The sequence below is a fragment of the Martes martes genome (genome assembly GCF_963455335.1).
Source record: "Martes martes genome assembly, chromosome: 10".
Classification (NCBI taxonomy): domain Eukaryota; kingdom Metazoa; phylum Chordata; class Mammalia; order Carnivora; family Mustelidae; genus Martes; species Martes martes.
In genome coordinates, this window is record NC_137898.1 from 58,238,028 (window position 1) to 58,259,747 (window position 21,720).

General features: G+C 49.7%; 2 protein-coding genes across 2 annotated transcripts; both read left to right on the top strand.

Moving 5' to 3' along the window:
- Window positions 1–2,134: 2,134 nt before the first annotated feature.
- FOLR3 (folate receptor gamma) lies at window positions 2,135–6,355 on the top strand (the record flags this gene model as incomplete). The annotated part of the gene is made up of 4 exons (XM_080816021.1): window positions 2,135–2,302; window positions 5,489–5,677; window positions 5,810–5,945; window positions 6,069–6,355. The coding sequence occupies 4 exons, from the start codon at window positions 2,135–2,137 to the stop codon at window positions 6,353–6,355; spliced, it is 780 nt and encodes a 259-aa protein (XP_080672147.1).
- Window positions 6,356–13,414: 7,059 nt separating this feature from the next.
- Window positions 13,415–15,897, top strand: FOLR1 (folate receptor alpha; the record flags this gene model as incomplete). The annotated part of the gene is made up of 4 exons (XM_080816023.1): window positions 13,415–13,567; window positions 15,041–15,229; window positions 15,325–15,460; window positions 15,611–15,897. 4 exons carry the CDS (start codon window positions 13,415–13,417, stop codon window positions 15,895–15,897), a joined length of 765 nt encoding a protein of 254 aa, XP_080672149.1.
- Between the last annotated feature and the right edge of the window lie 5,823 nt (window positions 15,898–21,720).

The following is a 21,720-nucleotide window of genomic DNA, read 5'->3' on the forward strand; positions in this document are numbered from 1 at the left end:
GTCTGTTGGGAATAATAATGTCAACATTGTAGTGACTTGTGAGAGTTATAAGACACGACAATGTAAGTAACACATCCATTATTCTAATTGGTATAGTGTGGTTCTCAATATATGACTAGTGTGATTATGTAATTAATGTTGTTCAAGGGTCAACTGTATACAACACAAAGGCACAGACTTTCTCTGGCAGTATACCTAAGGACCTAAGACTACCACTGGCTTGGTGTTCCTATTTCTGCAAATACTTCTATCATAGCCATAACTAATATGTAACATTATTTTATAAATATCCTTGTTATTGAAATTTACATAATGGTATCAAATCAGTTGCATCATTCTATATCTTATTTCTCTGTTCAACATTTTGTATATTTATATTCAAATGCATACAATCCTGTATGTTATATTTAAATAAGGTATACAGTCACATGGTCCAAAAAAAATAAGGTATACAGTCACATGGTCCAAAAATCTAGAAAGTTTATAGAAGAAAGTCTTGGGACACCTGGCTGGCTTGGTTGGAAGAGCATGTGACTCTTGACCTTGGGGTCATGAATTCAAGCCCCAAGTTGGGTATTGAGATTACTGGAAAAAAAGAAACTTAAAAAAAAATTAAAAATTAAAATTAAAAAGATAGAATAAAGTCGTATCCCTAATCTTGTATCCTCCTAGCAAGGGAGGCTATGTAAAAAAATTTTTGTACCTTTCCAGAATTTTCTTTTAAGATTTTATTTATTTATTTTTGAGAGAGAGACTGCAATTACATGCACAGGGTGCAAGCGGGGTTGGGGTGGTGCGGGGGGGTTGCGGTGGGGAGCAGAGGGAAAGAGAGAATCTCAAGCAGACTCCCCACTGAGTGCAGAGCCCAATGAGGGGCTCAAACTCACAACCCCCAAGATCATGACCTGAGCCAAATCCAAGAGTCAGATGCTTAACCAACTGAACCACCCAGGCGCCCCTCAGAATTTTCTTATGCGAAGACATACATTCGCCCTCCTCCTTGTTTACACAAAAAAATTCTATGGCCACATTTCCGCACCCTTCCTCTTTCACTTAACAATATACTTGAATGTTTTTCCACATTTGTATACCAAGAGCTTTCTCATTCTTTTATACCAGGTTAAATCCCACTGGATGAACCCTGATTTATTTAACTGGTCTCTCACTGAAGGACAATTGAGTTGTTTCCTAGACAAAGCCTGTCTGCCTTACCCTGGTAGATTTATAAAAGGAGTGGGGTGGAGGAGGGAGACACTGTACTTCCCAGGGGGGCTGAGGGCGAGGCCAGGGCAGGTCTTGAGGGAAAGTGGGGAGGGAGGTGGGAGGAAAGGTGAAGTCTTACCCAGTTCTCCTGGGGTCTGGTTTTTCTGCTGGATTTTCCTCCACTGCTCCCACCACCCAATGCGCTGGCTCAGTTCCCTCCTCCGAGTGCATCACGGTGCGGTGCGCCTTCCCGCCTTCCCGTAGCTCTAGGCCCCCCTCTGCCAGGGTAACTTCCCAAGACCCTTTTGTGTGGGGGGTGGGGTTGTTGAGGTGTGAGAAACTGGGGTCTGGTTCTCTGGGACTGCACCCTCATTGGCTCTCCACATTGTGCCCCCCATGGCACCCCCCTTGCACTCTCATGGCACCCAGTCTAGGACCATGAGCGGTGACTGCAGGGCTCAGTGGCCTTCAGCTGGTCCCAGGTGCCCCACAATGGGTTGGTGGGAGATGGGCTGAAGCTGGCAGGTACTTCTCTCACTCCTGCCCCTCCTCAGCAGACCACATCCCGTGGTTCCTGCTGTGCAGATCTGAGAGGGCTTGCAGAACTGGCAGGGCCCCCAAACTGTGGACGAAGTACCACCGGTGAAATCTAGAAGGACAGGTCCAGGGAGGGGTGGTGGCTCCCACCAAGGTCACAGAGCAAGCTAGTGTTGGAGTGCCCTTGGGACGGGGTGAATGGGTCTTGCCTTCTGGCCCAGACCTCTACACTTGCCTTGCGGCAAGACTTGGGGGCCCTCAGGGATAAGCGGGGTGAGGAGGGCAGAAGATCCGGGCTTGGTAGGGAGACAAAAAACCGCGCGGAGAGTCTCGTGGCTGCTGCCTCCCTCTCAGGCTGCATCCCCCTCTGATCGGGGCTTTCTGGCAGGAACGGATGGACAGGGCCTGGCCCAGGATACAGCTGCTGCTTCCGGCTTTGGTGGCTGCTGCGTGGGGTGCCCAGCCTAGGACTCCACGGGCTGGGACGGACCTGCTCAACATCTGCAAGGACGCCAAGCACCATAAGATGAAGCCAGGCCCCGAAGACAAGCTGTATGGCCAGGTGAGGAGGGAGTGGAGTCATGGGTTGGGGAGAGAGGTGACCCTAGAAATGGAAGAAAGCAGAGAAGTGGAAGATCAGCTTTGGGGAGCAATGGAGTCAGGAGGGTAGCCGAAGGGATCCCCAGGGGGACACCAAATCTACTATAGCGGGTAGCTGGATAGTAGTCTCTACTTATACAGGTGAGGAAATAGGAAACGAGGCCCACAGCGGGCACGGGTACAATGTGTGTGTGTGTGTGTGTGTGTGTGTGTGTGTGTGTGTGTGTGTGTGTGTAGGTCCATGCGTACACATAGCGTGGAAACTGAGAGGCTAAACATGAGCAGGGGCTAGGACAGAGTTGGGCGGTGCCTTTTCCAGCCTTAACTATGCCCCGGCCCATGGAGCTCAACGACAGGGCTCAGGGGACACAGGTCCTTCAAGGTCACCATGCAGCAAATACAGAGCAACAGTTCAGGTCCTCCACCCCCACTAGGTCCTGAAGAGACAGTAACAAATCAGATAACGCTGGGAAGACTTCCCAGGACAGGTGCCATCAGTCTTGGCCTTGGGGAATGAGTAAGAGTTTTCCAGGAAGACAAAGCAGGAAAGGGCAGCCTGGCAGAGAACAGCTTGTACCCGGGTGGGAAGGGGATGGCAGAGGCAGTGACAAGCTTAGTGTGACCAGAGCCGAGGACGCTGCTGCCCACAGGGAAGGGGAGGCCAGGGGAGCCCCCGAAGCAGCTCAGAAGCTGAGCTTGCAGTTGAACTTCAAGCTCCCGACAGAGGCCAGTCCTTCATTCCCCCTGGTCTCCTCCTCTGCTCCCCACAAATCTCATGTTGCTTGGGGGCTGGGGATGTCCCCAGGGAGAGCTGGCCTGGACTGACCCAAGGGCTAGAAGTGAAGAGTGGGAAGCCCAGAGCCCCACGACTTCTGAGTCATTTCCCATTCTCCGTTTGCATCACTAAAATATACATAATATAAAAATTGCTATTTTAAGCATTTCTAAATGTCGGGTTCGATGGCCATTCATACTGTTGTCCCCACCACCATCCATCTCCAGAACTTTTTCTCTTCCAAAACTGAAAGACTATTTCATTTTCAGAACTTTTAAAGTTCTAGACGGTGCTTCTAAGACCCCTCCGGAGCACTTCCTCTTTGCCAAGAAACAGCATGCAGACTTTTGAGGAGCCTTTTGATTGTAATTCTGAGGCACAGGGGTTGTATGGGGAGTGCTTGTCTGTGTCTAGCCCCTACTAGAGGCCAGCAAGTGCCTGTCAGTATAATCGTCCCCTCCTGGAGGCAGGAACTGCTTACACTGGTTGGCAGGCCAGGGGCGAGGTGCACGGGGTCCTGCAGAGCCCCTAGGAGTTGGGGCATCTGAGGAGGGTTACGTGTGAAGTCAGGGAGGCCTGGAAGCATGTTCGATGTCAGCTGCGCTGGGGGTGGGCTAGGCTGTTGGACTGGGGTAGGTTTGGTTCCACCCTCTTGGATTTTCCTTGTTTCTCCTGAGTGCCCAGACCTGTCCCATGTCCCTGTTGCTTGGCCCTGGGTGCTATAGCTCATCGCAGAGAGTTTAAGCGACTGGCTCATAATCACTCAGCTCTGGAGTCCCAGCTTGGAATTATTTCTACAGAGAAACCTTCACACTTCCACTGCCTTATTGGCTTTGAATTACCTCTCTGGGATGGCCTCCCATATGGAGCCAGGTCCACACCGGGCTCATGTGCAGGCCATTATGCCCTCTGTCCCCCACCACTTTCTGGACCTATCTGGAGTCCCCTAGCTTGGGGATCCAGACCCTAGGAGAGCCAGATCAGTGCCCTTCCTCTCTGCCCTTACCACAGCTTGGGGCTGGGCTCTTCTCCTCCCTGCCCTGAGTTAAAATCTTGATCCCCCCATTTACCAGGGGTACAGCTTACGCAAACTCTGTAATGGTTGAATGAATGATGTTTTTACTAGAGTGCTGAGGGCATAAAGTGCAAAAGCCTCAGGGACTTTGCACTTGCTGTTTTCTGTGCCTACCATGTTCTGTGTCTTCCCCCTGCCCCTGACTAAAGCCATAAACTCCATAAAGGCAGAGATTTTTTTTTTTAAGATTTTATTTATTTGACAGAGAGAAACACAGCGAGAGAGGGAACACAAGCAGACGGAATGGGAGAAGGAGAAGCAGGCCTCCCGCCAAGGAGGTAGCCCGATGCGGGGCTTGAACCCAGGACCCTAGGATCATGACCTGAGTCGAAGGCAGACGCACAGACTGAGCCACCCATGCGTCCCAAGGTAGAGATTTGATCTGTTTTGTTCACAGCTGTATTCTCAGGCCCCAGCACGATGCGGGATTGATCAAAAGTACTTAGTTAATATTGGCTGGAGGTGTTGGGTACCCCAATAATGGATCCGTGATTAAAGGAGTGAGACTGATACAAAGCGAAGGTCAAGCAAAGCTTTATTTCGCACCAAGCATCAGGAATCAAACCGACCGTCAAACAGACCGGTCGGGGCCGCCCCTACAGAGAGGACGACCCCTCCCTGCTTTCCAGACTAACTTTTATAGAGCAAAGGCCATGTGGTTGGGCCTGGCCACGCACAGGTGGCCAATGAGATTGTAACACACACAGGAAACTCCACAGTGATGCTAGGTGACCAATTGAATTACAATTTACCCTAGTAGACATTTGAACCAGCCTATCATCTAGTTCAGAATTGGCGCCCAAAAGGTGCCCAAAGGGCAGGGCCCATACTCCTTGGTAGCTAGGAGACAGTATGCGCCCCCACTGAATACCTCCACCTGGCCTGACCCACCCTTGTATTTGGGCAGTTACCTGGGACGGGTTTCCCCTGGGGTGGGGGGGGGCAAGGTCAATTTAAGTTTTACAACAAAATGGCAGTTCAACCGGGGTGGGGCCACTCTGGCTGAATAGGCCCTTACAGAGGCAAAATGAGTAATATAAATAATGCGAATCATGTGAAATAATTTAGAGGCGTGAAAATAATTGCTCCCCCAGACAGTGGTTCGTAGGCCTCCCACATCCCCTGTTTTATTCTCTGTTAAAAAACTGTTACAACTGCCTCAACCCCAAGAGCCAGGCATCATGACGCCCTCCCCAGCAAGTGTTCCTCTGGATGCCCCACCTGGGGCAGAGGAGTCAGAAGATGGAGGAGACCACTGTGGGGCGGGTGGGCGCTTAGTGGGTGTCTTCCCCACGCAGTGTACTCCCTGGAAGGAGAAGGCCTGCTGCTCAGTCAGCACCAGCCAGGAGCTGCACAAGGACACCTCCCTCCTGTACAACTTCACCTGGGAGCACTGCGGCAAGATGGAGCCCGCCTGCAAGCGCCACTTTATCCAGGACAACTGTCTCTATGAGTGCTCCCCCAACCTGGGGCCCTGGATCCGGGAGGTATGGGACCCTGCCTCTCCCCACCCCACCCCTGCAGCTGCCATCCAGCTCCATCAGGGCTGTGGCAGGAGATGTCTCATCCCCAGCTGAGCGAGGGAGCTGAGTGAGCCCTCCCTCCTCACCTCCCACCAGGTGAACCAGAGCTGGCGCAAGGAGCGCTTCCTGAATGTGCCCCTGTGCAAAGAGGACTGCCAGCAATGGTGGGAGGACTGTCGCACCTCCTACACCTGCAAGAGCAACTGGCAGTGGGGCTGGGACTGGACCTCAGGTGAGGGCCTGGAGGGGTGGTTGTGGGCGGGGACGGAGGTGGGGTTTGAGGATCTGGGGTGGCCAGAAACCAGCTTCGGGCCCAGGGGTTGAATGTCTGTGTCCACCCTCTCTCCGCCTACAGGAATTAACAAGTGTCCAGCCGGGACCACCTGCCGCACCTTTGAGACCTACTTTCCCACGCCCGCAGCCCTGTGTGAGGGACTCTGGAGCAAGTCCTACCAGGCCAGCAACTACAGTCGAGGGAGTGGCCGCTGCATCCAGATGTGGTTCGACCCAGCCCAGGGCAACCCCAATGAGGAGGTGGCGAGGTTCTATGCCATGGCCCTGCGTGCTGGGGCCCTGCCCCGAGGGGTGGAGCCTCTCCTGCTCAGCCTGGCCCTGATGCTGCAGCTTGGGCTCCTGGGCTGAGCCCCTGCCACTGTGGACACTTGCCCATCTCCCTTGTCCGCACCAAGCCTGGGTGACCTGGTCTCAGCCCGGCTCAGCACTCTCAGATGGGGAGACCTCACAGTGCCCTAGTTATTGGTTCTTGATCCAAGATGAGTCATATGGGGTTCCTCTGATGGCCTATTTTAATAGATCCATGTGCATCTTGTGTCTTGTACGTAATTTGGGGATGAGTGGGTTGGAGGGACAGCCTCACCGCTTTATCATTCCTCCTGAGAGGCCCAAGGAGGGACTGGGACTAGCTGGAAGTTCACCAGCAAGTAGGAGGTAGAAGCTGACCCCTTAGTCTGAAGCTCTTCTTCCCCAGGATTCCCTCCATGCCAAGTTCATCAGTCCCACACCACAAGGGGCTAAGGGGATGGGTGGAGAGAAGGTGGGCAGAGATGACAGATACGTTCTCAGGCTCCTGGTGATAAAGAAAGTCTCTTTCCCTTTCCTTCCCTTACTAGATGTGGACTAGGGTGGAGATACTGGTGGTGGTAGTGGGTAAAGAGGCCCAATGATGAACAACTGCATTGCTTCAGTTTTTTAAAGGGATAATTGCTGGGCAGAGGGAGAGGGAGAGAAAGTCTCAAGCAGACTCCACACTGAGTACAGAGCCTGATGTGGGGCTCAATCCCAGGACCCTGAGATCATGACCTGAGCAGAAAGCAAGAGTTGGATGCCCAAGTGATTGAGCTACCCAGGTGCCCCCACAGTGGATTATCTTTTTTTTTTAATTATTTTTTTAATCTTTTTTTTTAAAATTTATTTATCTGTTAGAGAGAGAGCGAGCGAGCACAGGCAGACAGAGTGGCAGGCAGAGGCAGAGGGAGAAGCAGGCTCCCCACCGAGCAAGGAGCCCGATGTGGGACTCGATCCCAGGACGCTGGGATCATGACCTGAGCCGAAGGCAGCCGCTTAACCAACTGAGCCACCCAGGCATCCCCACAGTGGATAATCTTATGCATGGTAGAATGTTACACATGAATTCCAGAAAAGGTGTTTCTAGGTCAAGAAGTAGATGGAGTTATAATTTTGAGTTACAACTCTACAACTGTATCAGCGTGGCGCCCCCCTCCCCAACTAGGGATAAGAGTGCCTGCTTCCTGCCGCCTTGCCAACACAGGATAGAGTCAAACTTCTGATTTCCTACTAAGCTGACTTTTGTTTTGTCAAACTGATAGATACGTAAAGACCATCTTGGTGTGGCTTTCATGAACCATGTGTCTTATCATGAGAACACAGTTTCTGAGATCTTCCTTATTGATCTACTGAGATTTGGCGCATTCTTTTCCACTGCAGGGCAATATTCCAGCCTATGTAGTATTTGTCACATCTAACTCAGTCTCCTACTGATGGGTATTTGAAGGAGGGTGTTCTTTGAGAACCTTGACATTTTTGAAAATCACAGGCCAATTCCATTATAGAATATCCCTCATTTAGGGTTTATGGGTTTCTTCCTTATTAGATCAAGGTCATACATTTTTGGCATGAATAGCCCCAAGGCAACAATGGGTCCTTCTCAGTGCATTATAACAGAAGGCATATGGGGGTGAGCTTACTCACTCCCGAGGGTGAGACTGGGTCTGTCAGGTTTCTCCACTACTTCTTCCCCCTTTGTAATATGTAAGTATGATACAGGCAGATACTTGAGAACTTAAGATATCCTATTCACCACCATACTGGCACCCACAAATTTTGCCATCTGATGGACATTTTTTAAAAAGTAAAATAAACACCAAAAATGTCTTATGCGGCAACCCCTCGCCAACCCTTTAACCCATGGTATCTGTTGGAGAGACCAGACTTCAGTGGCATAGAGAACCCTGCCCCGCCCCATCCCCCCGCTGGGGGGCTGACTTAGACTGACCTAGAGCTCATTTCCAATCGTTCTGTTCCACACCCCATAGGTGAGCTCCATTCACGCTTCTCACATACTTTGAGCCAGCAATTCTCTTTCTGCGTTCCCGGAATGTTCCTTTGTCCTCTGTGGGCTAGCTCCTTGTAGCCACTTAGATTTCAACCTAGGATTCCCCGCTAACATGACTTCTGACCACCAACCAAACAAGGTCATCCAGGCACTTTCTTATCACATCGGTCTCCTGCCTTTGTACAGATACCTATCATCTGCTGTGTTTATCATCTGCTCTTCCCCAACAAAAAAGACACTCAAGAGGAGTCTATGGGAGCCCAGGGAGGTTAGAGAAGGCTTCCAGGGGAGTAATGTCTGCCAAACAGAAAATGGCGGGAGGAACAGCACTCGGCCTAGCAAGGACAAAGGCTTGGTAGGATGGAAGCGGAAGCAGAAGTTTCTAGGAGGCTGAAATAGAAGTTAAGAAGGCAAGGGCAGGAACTGAGGCCAGAGGAGAAACACTATTTGTGCAATCCTTAGGTTGATGCCCTGAGGGCCTCTCACAGAGCTTTCCTTTCTCCCTTCGTGGAAGAACCTGGTTTGGAATGGGACTCAGGTCTGAACTGTAGCCTCTCCTGGCTGCCTGGGAACTGCAGTTTCCACAGCTGAGAAAACAGGGGGTGGGCTAGCAGCAGGCAGGAAAAGCTCCGGTTTCACCCACCCCGACTCCACGCAGGCTGGGCCTCCACCTGCGCCGGCCAAACATCCTCCTGTTATCCTTGGTCACAGCACAGCCTACAACTGGGGGCTACAGGATGCCCATGGCTCACCTGGCTGATAGTAAACTTCCGGTCCAGGCTCAAAGGTGGCCGCTTCACCCTGCTCCTCCCTGCAGGTCACACAGCCCGGGCACTCTCATCCCAGATTCAGAGGAGGGTGACTCCCCACAGAGCAGAACTCCACGCCCATCTCCCCTCCCCTTAGCCGGTGACTTATGAAGCCCTCAGGGCCCAGGTCCTTCTAGTGGAGAGGCCACAAAGCCCAGTTAATGATCAGTCCCCAGGTCAGGGGTGGAGAATGCCGCGTAGGGGCAAGTCCCATCTAGACGAGTTCCCTCCTTCAGGCATTCCTAGATCTCTGGTCACTCTTCTCCAATCAGGAGAAGGTCACCTGGTTTTATAAACTGGGAGAGAGGTCTGGAGGGGCCAAGGGCCCTTCACCTGCTGAGGTTTTCCAAGGCCTTAACCCTGCCCGCTCTTCACAGGATTCAGGTAAGGCTTGCTTTGAGGGAGAGGTAAAGCAGGGCTTGGGGGTGGGGGTGGGGGTGGGGGTCTCCTGGGAGTCCATTTCATTACAAGCTCTTCAGGGCTCAGCTGCTTTTCCAGCAAGCCCATTCCCCCTCCTGTCCCAAGGGGCCTTCCCCATGGTACTGAGGCCCCATTTTCCTTAAACTTCTATTGCTGTCCCTCGGCCGATGGCTGCCACATCTGTATCCAGCCTGTACCCCTCCCCGGGGCTTTCGCCTCTATGACCACTTCTCCCTGGGTTGCACACAGGCACTGTGACAAAATGGAGCTCAGCGTTTCTTCTTCCCCAAATCTGCTCCTCTCCTTTTCCCTTTCCCCAGCAGTGGTACCATCATGGTAAAAGGAAGCCTTTGGTCCTTGGGTGGGGTGGCCTCGGTGGGAAGGGCCTACAGGAGACCTGACTCTCAGATACTAGAGAAGGGACACCTGTGTGGGTGGGTACAGGGGGAAAGGGAGGGGGGCCGCAGCCTAGGAGCAACTGAGGCTCTGGGCTGCTGAATGTCTGATTTTGCTGCTGGCCACGCCTGGGACTGATGAGGTTGGAGGAGTTGGGGGATCTTTGCTTTGGGGACTAGGTAGCTCTTTACTCTCTACAGCTGGCTGGGAGCTTGGAAGCTTGCACTCTAGCCCTTGCCCTACAATTGGTTCTGTCCTGATTTTCTGGATCTCATTCTCATCTATATAAGAAGGACAGGGGTTAGAAGTGGACCAGATTATTTTAAAGGATCCCAGCATCTCAGGCTGCAAGGTTTTATCAGCCCTGAGTTTGGGGGAGAAAATGGGGTAAGTGGGACTTGGGGACTGGCCTTAGGCCTGCACTAAGAATCCACCCCCTCCCACCCCCCACCTCCCATGGAGGCCTGGCTAGTGCCTGATATAGGAAAGATGTTAGGGTTCAAAGCCAACGGCCAAGAATGAATTCTTAAGCTGTCTTTGGTGCAAAAAGGTGATTTTATTCAAGCACGGGGATAGGACCTGTGGGCAGAAAGAGCTTCTGGGTCATGAGGAGTGGCCCACTATACACTTTCAAATTGAGAGGGGGTTAGAGACAGCGTAAGTCTCTAAGGAATTTTGGAGGCAAGTTTTCCAGGGAAAAGGTCATTTATTACCACCTAATAAAACTCTAGTCGTGAGACCCTTCAGGTGTATATCGGTGGGCCATATGCTTGGGGGTATCTTGGGGAGGGTTAGAGATAAAGGAAATTTCTAAAGGAATTTTTATACGCTAAACTAGACTTCCAGGATCCTGGAGGGATGGCGGGGTGGGGGAGGACTAGGAATGCCTTTTGCCCTTAGCAGAGTATTAACATGGAGACAGTTGAATCCCTAGAGGAATGTCACTCTGCCTGTTTCAGGGACTTATCAATGGGGTGTAGGTAGTAAGGAAATTAAATAATTTTTCTTCTGCCTTTGTTTCCCACATCAATGCCCACAATAATTAGTGTGCAATAATTAACTGGTGAGTGGCCTTCGCCCCATCCCAGGCCCCACTCCTGGGCCACATTCCCAGGTGCCTGCCCTACTGCCCGTCTCCTAGGCCACTAAACCTCGGCTGCGCTCCAGAGTAGGGCAAGGGGGACTGCGGAGCCGAGCAGAATCCTGAGCAGGACCAGGAACCCTTCGTCTCCCAGGTATGCCACTCCCCACCCCTTCAGTAGAGGCAACACAACCCACAGAGCTCCCAGCAGGTGTTAAAGAATTTGCTGAAGACGGAGGATCCATTTTTGCCTAAATCCCAGAGAATTCAAAGGTGGAGGCTGAGGGCCCAGAGCAGAGCAGGGGCCTGCCCAAGGTTAAAACGTAAGTTAGTGTCCACCCCCGAACTAGAACTGATGGGCTCCTGCCTCTTAGCACACTTCCCGTTCATAGCGTGCTTCGAGTTTGGGGCCCTGGCGTGGGGTGGGGGGTAATGTGTTCAGGGTGATGAGGGCAATGGTGGCTATTGGGGGAAGGGGGGAGAGTTGCATCGAGGTCTGAAGCGGGGAGTAGGAATGTGGGAAGTGGCTTGCAGAGTGATGGAGGCTGCATGGAGAAGAGAGCTCTGGCTCTAGAAAACAACCAGAGCAAGCAGAACCACTGACCGACCAGGTGGGGCCCAGAGGAGCCCGGGTTAGGGCTTTCTGAGTCTCCACCCCAGGCCCTCCTGGGAACCTGGGCGCAGGGAAGGTGCAGGGGACAAAGCTGAAGGAGGGGCCTGAATCAGACTTGGGTGGTCCCTGCTCCGTGAGGTGGGCACACCTCTCAACCTGGGCCAAAAATTGCACAATCCATGCCCAGCGGACTGTCATTTAGTGGGGGTTTCTCCCCTACATTTAATCCTCAGAGGAGGACACTAAACCCAAGAAAATCAGAGTTCTTTTGCCCCACGGTAAAGCAGGAGGTGGCGTGTTAGGGCTGAGATCGCCAACAGGCTGATCTGGCCTCCTGTGCTCTAAATTAGCTGCTAGACTGTGTTTCCCCAAAGAGTCACCTGGTTTTCCAGACAGTACAGATTTGTCCTGCGCCCTCGCAGATCAGTGAGTGATTGGGTCATGAGAAGAGTGATTGGGTCCTAGAACGAATGAATTAGCAGGGGAGAGAATGAATGAACACTGGAATAAACAGAGTAGCAGAATCTTGGATGGTGGGAAGGTGAGGGGTGAGTTGGGGAGTGAGGCCAGAGTTCAGTTCCAGGTTCCCCAGCCCTGCCGGGCAGTCAGCCTGGAGGCGGCCAGCTCAGGCCCCCTCCAGGAGGCCCAGGAAGAAGCCCGAGTTCTCCAGGACACGGGGCGCTGTGGAGATGAGCCACCTTTGAGCAGAGGGGCGCATATGCTTTTGGGAACTGTGGGAAACAAATGCCAAATTTTAGGAGAGCCCAGGTACCAGGTGCCTGGTGACTGGTGGGTGAGGGAACAGTCAGTCGCCTCCCAACGCTCAGGGTCTGAGCTCAGAGGGCTGAGGTGCTGTGAAGGTGGAAGGGAGGTCAGCTCTGTGGCCAGGGGATGGGAACTTACCAAGGCCTGGAGGCTGTCCAGCTGGCTGCCCATGCCTGCCCCCAGCCCTCCAGTGCCCTGTGACAATGACCCACGTCACAGGACCTCTGGGAGAAACCAGATGATGAGGCTGGTTGGTTGTTTCTGTTTTTGTTTTTTAGAGAGGGAGAGAGGGAGGGAAGGGGCAGAGGGAGGGGAAGAGAGAGAATCCCAAGCAGGCTCCTCTCCGCAGAGCCCAACGTGGGCCTCCATCTCATGTCCCTGAGATCACAACCTGAGCCGAAATCAGAGTCAGACCTTTAATGGACTGAGCCTCCCAGGAGCCCCTTGTTTGTTTATTTGTTTCTAAACATAGATCTACAGCTTACCTGAAGTTCCAAAACTAAGATTATTATCAAGGTTTGCACAAAGTGATTTGGTGTCAAAATCTGACCTGAAAATCAATGTGAGGTTATTAGAGTTTTTATGTAACCCACCAGTGTAATGATTTTACCACGGAATGTGTGCTTGATTGTTGAGTGCATGTAAATCATATTACCTTTTACCAAATCCTAGATATTTTAAGTTCTGAAACATTTGCCTCCAAAGATTTCAAGCAAGGGACTGTGGACCTATGGCAATCTCTTGGCTGTTTCTGCATTTTGCTCAAACCCCATCCCTTAGTTTTACCACTTGACTCCTTCCACCTGGAGGAGTTAGTAACTTGTGTGACCCCAGCAAGGACTGTCCCAGGATGGTGTCAGTCCATCCTTCCCCGAGGCTGGGAAGACTAAGGGGTAGGGGTGGGGCGGGATGGCCCCAGGTTTCATGGAGACTCCACCTACCTGGGGCTGTTTCCACCCACCAGGAGGACCCACCTCTACCTTTCTTGGTGCCACTGACCACAGCTCTTCCTTCAGAGACTGACATGGCCCAGCGGGTGACAACACAGCTGCTGCTCCTTCTGGTGGGGGTGGCCGCAGTATGGGCGGCCCGGTCCAGGACTGAGCTTCTCAATGTCTGTATGGACGCCAAGCACCACAAGGAAAAGCCAAGCCCGGAGGACGAGCTGCATAAGCAGGTAGGCCGAGGGCCAGTCTGGGGTGGGGAGGAGCTGATTCAGGAAGAAGGGGAGAATAGAGCTTCTGAGCCCTTCCATGGTGGAGGCAGGAAGACCACCTGAGGGGCCTTGAGAGTCTGTACTATGGTGGGCAACCATCTGTTTACCACATGCTCTGTGCCCCATGTTGTCTGTATGATACCAAGAGCTCAGTGTCTTGGCTATTGCATTTCCATGTCACACAAACCCGGATCCTCTAGAGAGGAGCCTGGGAAATCACCCTGGAGAGACCCAGCCCAGTGGCTGATGTTGATTTCAGATTTTGGACCGGAACTGACCCCTCTAAGAGTCTTGAGAGGAGGAAGTACCCAGAGCACACAGTGGCTTCTTTCCTGCCAGCCCCAAGCAGCTCGAGAAAAGTGGATTTCTCATAGGCACGTGGCTGGGTGTGAGGTGCCTTAATTCACGCACCTAGCAAACATTTCCCCTGGGGCTCTTGACCTTTTTAGTGGACCTGAGGTCTCCTTTCTATGGCAATTGTTTTACCACAATCCCTTTCATATCCTGAACCTGTTTACATGTTAAGAAAAATCCATTACGATGCCATAACTGTAAAGAAAACACAAAAAGGAAGCTGCTTGCAAAATGCATTCCAGTATGTCGGCATTCATTTTGACCTCATTAACAGACAGTGACCGCATTGCTTTGAATCACCAAGTCTACAGGTGAGCGATGGTGTAACTTGGATACTTGGAGCAGCCTTGACTTTAACTTCTTCAGCCTATATATTGTTTTTAAAGTACACATTTTAGGGGTGTTTGGGTGGCTCAGTAGCTTGAGGCTCTGATTCTTGATTTCAGCTCAGGTCATGATGTCGGAGTCATGGGATCCAGCCCTGCTTCGGGCTCCCCTCTGAGTGGGATTCTCTCTCTCCTCCTCCCTCTGCCCCCTACCTGGCCTCCACACCCCCTTTCATGCATGTGTGCACACATGTTCCCACTCTAAAAATAAATAAAGTGCATGTTTTAATATTTTGCTTTTATACTGAATTCTAAGCTATGGGTTTCCATTCATTCAGTGTTTTGAGTATTTCTGTAATTAGATCTGTTCTGAGGTTCCAATCTATTTAACTTGCTTCCTCACCTTCAGGTCTTTTGTGACCTTCTCTGTGAGACATCTCTGACCCTTCTAGAAAAGTGCAATTCCCCATCCCTCTCTCCTGCTTAATCTCTTTCCAAAGCAGGTATCCCGTGAGAAGTGTTCATTGTCACGTCTCTGCTCTCTGGGTTCGAGGAAGTAGGAGCTCAATAAAGGTTTGAATTAGTGAATTTCTTAATGCCTGCACTGCTCCGGAAGAGGGTCCTCTCGTGGCAAGCATTGCCCTGGAAGGCTGACTGCTTTGGGGGATCAAAGACTAAAAGGGGTGAGGCTGCATGTGGGAATATTGTGGCCGTGCTGGGCATGAGAGTTAGTGCCTGTGTCTTCCCCACCCAGTGCAGCCCCTGGAAGAAGAATTCCTGCTGCTCCACCAACACCAGCCAGGAAGCCCATAAGGATATTTCCTACCTGTACAGATTCAACTGGAACCACTGTGGACATATGACACCTGCCTGCAAGCGCCACTTCATCCAGGACACCTGCCTGTATGAGTGCTCCCCTAACCTGGGGCCCTGGATCCAGGAGGTATGAGTGTCCTCCCCGAACCCCCACATTTACAGAGGGGCTAAGCAGCTGAGAATCGTGAACCTGAGCCCCTTTTCACTATCGACCTCTCCCAGGTGAACCAGAGTTGGCGCAAGGAGCGCATCCTTGATGTGCCCCTGTGCAAAGAGGACTGCCAGCAATGGTGGGAGGACTGTCGCACCTCCTACACCTGCAAGAGCAACTGGCACCAGGGCTGGGACTGGACCTCAGGTGAGGGTCTGGGGGAGGGCAGGGAGGGAGAGATATGGGGGTGGGGGTGTGGGTGGTAGGGCTGGCATAGGAATGTTTGGGGCTGTGGGCTTGGTGGAAGCAAAGCTAGTTCTGGGCCCAGTGGCTGAAGGTCTCCCATCTTCCCTACAGGCTATAACCGGTGCCCAGCAGGAGCTGCCTGCCTTCCCTTCCATTTCTACTTCCCCACACCTGCTGCTCTGTGCAGTGAAATCTGGACTCATTCCTACCAGGCCAGCAACTACAGCCGAGGGAGTGGCCGCTGCATCCAGATGTGGTTCGACCCGGCCCAGGGCAACCCCAACGAGGAGGTGGCGAGGTTCTATGCCATGGCCATGAGTGCTGGGGCCTTGCCCCGAGGGGTGGGGCCTCTCCTGCTCAGCCTGGCCCTGATGCTGCAGCTCGGGCTCCTGGGCTGAGCTCCTTTTACCCTCTGATACCTGCACAGCCCTGCCCTGTTGAGCCCCATAGCTCCTAGCCACTCACCTCCTGTTCCTCGGCCAGGGATGGGGCTCTGACCAACAGTTTGAATAAACCAGACACCCACCAGGTATTACATGAATTATTTGGGTATGAGTGGGAATGTGACTTTTGCTTTCCAGTTCCCATCGATTGAAGCCAGTAAGACTTGGTCAGTTCCCAGTTCTGATACGTACTATGAGCTTTTTAGATGTTGAACTGTTTTTGTAACCTAGGACATATTCATAGCTCTCAATTGCATTGTGTGTGTGTGTGTGTGTGTGTGTGTGTGTGTTTTAAGATTTTATTTATTTATTTGAGAGAGAGAGAGAGAGTGTGTGTGTGTAAGCTGGAGGGAGAGGGAGCGAGAATTTGAAGCAGACTATGTGCCGAGCACAGGGCCTGAGGTGGGGCCTTATCTCAGGACCCTGAGATCATACCCTGAGCCAAACCCAAGAGTTGGACGCTTAACTGACCGAGCCACCCAGGTGCTCCTCAATTTCATTTTTTACTACAGCTTTAATCTAGAACCAGGCCCAGAGTTTTGGCATTTGAATTGGACCCAAGCCTGCCAGGGTTGACTGTTCTGCCCAATGCTCAGCTCTCTGATAGAAGAGAGGGGACTGGTGGTGCCCAGACTGCTCAGGGTGGGTGGCTGGGCAGAGGTGAAGAGGGCCAGCAAGAGCCGTTTCTCACGGAACGGCTACCACCCACAAAGCATTCTCTGCCAGGCACTGTCCTAAATGCTTTATATGTGTCCCTATAGGGCACAGATTCTATTGTCTACATTGTACACGTGGAAACAGCCACGTAAGTTAAGAAACTTGGCTAAGACTGCCCCTGCGTAAAAGCTGGGATTCCATCCCAGGCAGTCTGGCTCTTGAGAGTGGGTGCCCCGTGGAGTGGGTAAATACACATCTCTTGAAGGGATCATGGACCTCATGGTTGGCCAGAGAACCTGGACTTGAGCCGGTCTGGCAGAGCCAGGAATAGAACCCAAACCTAGACTTCTAGAGCCCATTACAAACCAACAATCTAACAGATTTTTAGGCAGTGTTTTCACATTAAGTATAGTTTGTAGCAGTTATTAGAAGCTAGGTTATGTTACAGTAGCATACCAGGTATTTCCAGGACAGCTAACGTTTCTTACACACGCTGTAGTGCTTACACCCGGCATGTCGCTCAGGGACTGAGGCTGTGGGAGGCTCCATCTCATTGCACACTTCCATGAGACAGGAATAGGAACGCTGGTGAATTCCCTACGGGCTTTTAAAAGTTCCATTCAACACTAATTCTGATGGCCAAATCAAGTCATGACCACGACTAACTTCAAGGAGGCCAGGAAAATTCAACACTAATAAGTTCTTGAAAGGAGAGGGCAATTGGAATGCTTGTCAGAAGACCTAATCACCACTACAAAGACCCTGTTATGTTATTGTCAGTTTATATTTCTGGCATGGTTGTGGTTACAGATTTAATTTTTCAGGTAGATTCAGGTAAGAAAGGGAACCAGCCCTTAGAACCTCTGGAAAGAGGTGAAAAGTGGAGCAGTCCACTGGGCACCATCCCAGGTAGTCTTGTAAACAAGGCTGACTGATGTATACTACTTGCTCTCCAGAACTAGCGATACGATTTACAAATGTGACCTGCTTACAGATGTGTTAGAATTAATGAAACTTAAAATTAGTATCACCTTGGGCCTGGGTGGCTCGGTTGGTTGAGTGCTCAACTCTTGGTTTCCGCTGTGGTCATGAGAGTGAGCCTCACATCAGGCTCCTGGCTCAGCCCAGAATCTGCTTGATATTTTCTCCCTCTCCTACCGCTTCTGCCTCTGCCCCTTCCCCTGCTCTCTCACTTTCAAATAAATAAATAAAATCCTGTCTTAAAAAAATTAGTATCAACTCAAGCCTAAGTAATACCTAATTAAAGACTTATTGTGTTGTTTCTGAGCCGTTCATGAGAATACTAGCCTGAGTCCCACTTTCTGGAGTTGGTCATCCTCAAATTCTGAGGAGTCATTAGCTTGCAGAATGTATTAATAATTTTCCATATTAAGATCTCCTCAGCAGTAGTACTGGTATAAGGACAGACATAGAGATTAATGGATCAGAACTGAGTCCAGAAATAAGTCCCTATATTTATAGTTAATTGATTTTTGGACAAAGGGGGCGAAGGCAATTCACTGGGGGAAAGAATAGTCTGTACAACCAATGTGCTGGGACAATTGATTATCCACACACGAAAAGATGAACTTAGACCTTCACCTCATACAGAAAATTAAAAGGATCATGGACTTCAATGTAACAGCTAAAACAATAAAATTTCTAGAAGAAAACAGAATACCTTCCAGACCTTGTATGAGGTAAAGATTTCTTAGATTATTCTACCTGTTATACAGAGGGACTGTGTTCTGTTGGACCAAAAACAGTCTATCACTGAGAGAAATGTGTAAGTTGGATGGCATCAAAATTCAAAACTTGTGCACTTCAAAATATACCATTAAGAAAATTCAAACACGGGCGCCTGGGTGGCTCAGTGGGTTAAGCCTCTGCCTTTGGCTTGGGTCATGATCTCGGGGTCCTGGGATTGAGCCCCACATTGGGCTCTCTGCTCCACAGGGAGCCTGCTGCCCCCGCCTGCCTCTCTGCCTACTTGTGATCTCTGTCTGTCAAATAAAGAAACAAAATCTTAAAAAAAAAAGTTCAAACACAAGTTACAGACTGGAGGAAATATCTGGAAAACACATACCTGATCAAGGATTTGTATCCATAATATACAAAGAATGCTTACAACTCAATAAGTAAAAAAACAACTCAGTCAAATAGTGGGCAAAAGAAATGAACAGACATTTCATCAAAGAACTTACACAAATGGCTAATAAGAATGTGAAAAGATGCTTAACACCGTTAGTCATTAGGAGAATGCAAATTAAAACCACAATAAGATAACCATTTCACACCCAGTGGAACGCCTTTAGTAAATACGGTAGGCAATAACAAATGTTGGTGAGGCTGTTGGGAAATTGGAACCCTGATACACTGCTGACAGAAATGTAAAATGGTCCTGCCCTTTGGAAAACTGGCAGTTGCAAAAAAAAAGCTAAATGTATAACTGCCTTACGACCCAGCAATTCCACTTCTAAGCATCTACTCAAGAGAAATGAAAATGTATATCCACATAGAGACTTGTATGTAAATGTTCATAGACGCAGTGTTCAGAACATCTCAAGATCTGAAATAACCTGACATGTCAATCAACTGGGAAATGGAGAGACAAAATGTGTTGTATTGATACAGTGGAGTATTAGCAAGAAAAAGTAACAAACACTGAAATGAGCTAATGTTCTGGATGAGCCTTAAAAACACCATACTAAGTAAAAGTCTATTTTTATGAAAATTCCAGGAAAGGCAGATTTATATAGACAGAGTAGATTAGTGGTTGCCTGGGGCTGGCTTGGGGAACCAAGATTAATTATAATTAGGCATGAGGGGGCATGAAAATGTTCTAAGCTCACTTATGGTGAGGTGGTACCACCTGGCAAGATATTTTTTAAAGATTTTATTTAGTTATATGACAGAGAGCACAAGCAAGGGGAGCAGGAGCGGGAGAAGCAGGCTCCCTGCTAAGCTGGGGGCCTAATGTGGGGCTTGATCCCAGGACCCGAGGACCATGACCTGAGCTGAAGGCAGACACAAACCGACTGAGTTCCCAGGTACCCCTCACTTGGCAAAATATTTGTAAACTTTAAATGGGTAAATTTTATGATATGTACAATGAGTATGAATGAATGATTACCTGTATGATGCTCTTCCTTGCAATGGTAGCATACAGAGAATCTCATTGACTCTAAATTTCTGTGGAGTATGTTCATGAGGGGACATATTCTAAGGAATTCAGCATCTGGCTCCATAAAAATCTATCATCTGAACCAAACTCTCTTCCATCATAAATTCTGAGAAATTAGTTGGAACAATGTAGCAATCAAGGAGGGAGCATGTGCTTGGTGCGATATGGACAATACCAGATGTATTGTAGAGATGTTTAGGAAAGTGGCCCATTGGCCAAGGATTTTTTTTAGAGTGTTTATTCCAGTTGGCACAAGTATGGTCTACTAAATTGAGGGTTAGAAACCAGAGCCAGGAGAAAGAAAAAGGGCTACATCATATGACTACTCAAAAAAAGATCATGAAGCTCATTACCAAAAATACCCTCATAATAACCACAACCGTGTCTCCATCAACTTCACTAACTCCTTTAAAATTCCTATTAACTTGTTTGTGGGTTAGCATCTCCCTCCATAGAAGTCTCCCATTTTAGGGCTGGAATGTTTCTGGAAATCTCAAGTCTCAGAGCTCTGATAGGTTGAATCACCCAAGGGTTAGTTATGGTGGTGATGTCAGACCCATGAGTCTGTTCTCCTATCAATTATGGCAGGATCTTTAGCAAAATAGGAGAGAACAGGAACTCCTTGTTGACCAGACCAAATGGTTTAGAAACCTATTAATGTCCAATATCAGAGTGAAAGAGAGAGTGTGACTGAAGAGTAATGCAACAGGGCATGGACCCGACGACTGGTAACTGCTGCGTTTCATGAGGTCTCAGTTGATGTTTACTCTATTTACATACTTTATTTTTTTTAAAGATTTTATTTATTTATTTGACAGAGATTACAAGCAGTCAGAGAGGCAGGCAGAGAGAGAGGGGGGAAGCAGGGTCCCCGCTGAGCAGAGAACCCCATGTGGGACCCGAGCCGAAAGCAGAGGCTTTAAGCCACTGAACCACCCAGGCGCCCCAACATACTTCTTTTTTTCATACTTTATTTTTAAAAAATATTTTACTTTGTTTATTTGAGACAAAAAGAGGGAGAGAGCATGAGCAGGGAGAGGGGCAGAGAAAGAAGCAGACACTCTGCTGAGCAGGCAGCCTGATGTGGGGCTCAATAGTGGAACCCTGGGATCTTGACCTGAGCCAAAAGGCAGACGCTCAACTGACTGAGCCACCCAGGCACCCCTGATGGTTAGTTGAAAGAGGACATATTATTAGAATCTGGGGAAGGAGAGCTAGTCTTCCCAACCCACTTATTTTTGGTAATCCTATTTGTCCTCTCTCATCACCTTGAGCTCTGGGTGATATGGACAGTGGATATATTTAGAAATCATGAAGGCCTTACAGTCTATTTTGTAAGATGTGCACCAAAATTACTGTCAATAATAAAAAGTTATTTTTTTAAGTTTTGTTTTTTTTTTTTTTTTGTTTTTTTTTTTTTTTGAGAGAGAGGGCACGGGGATTGGGGTAGAGTGAGAGGGAGAGAGAGTCTCAAATAGACTCGTGATAAGCACAGAGCCCGACTCGGGGCTTCATCTCAAGGACCCTGAGATCACGACCCGAGCCAAAATCAAGAGTTGGACACTTAACCAACTGAGCCACCCAGGCGCCCCTAAAAAGCTATTTTATACTAAGCCATAAAATTATCTTAGAAATATATTTGTTAACAGTGATCATGCAAGCCATGGCCCATGAAGATGAGTACGCTTTTACCCATCTGGGAAGGTTTGTAACCGTGGAACATTGAGTCACAATGCTTTACCCTGTAGGAAAGTCATCTAGAGGGATGCCTGGGTCTCAGTTAAGCATCTGCTGTCAGCTCAGGTCATGATCTTGGGGTCTTGGGATTGAGCCCTGCCTGGGGCTCCCTGCTCAGTGGGAGCCTCTTTCTCCCTTTCCCTCTGCCCCTCACCTCATTCATGCTCTCTCTCTCTCTCTGACAAATAAATAAATAAAAT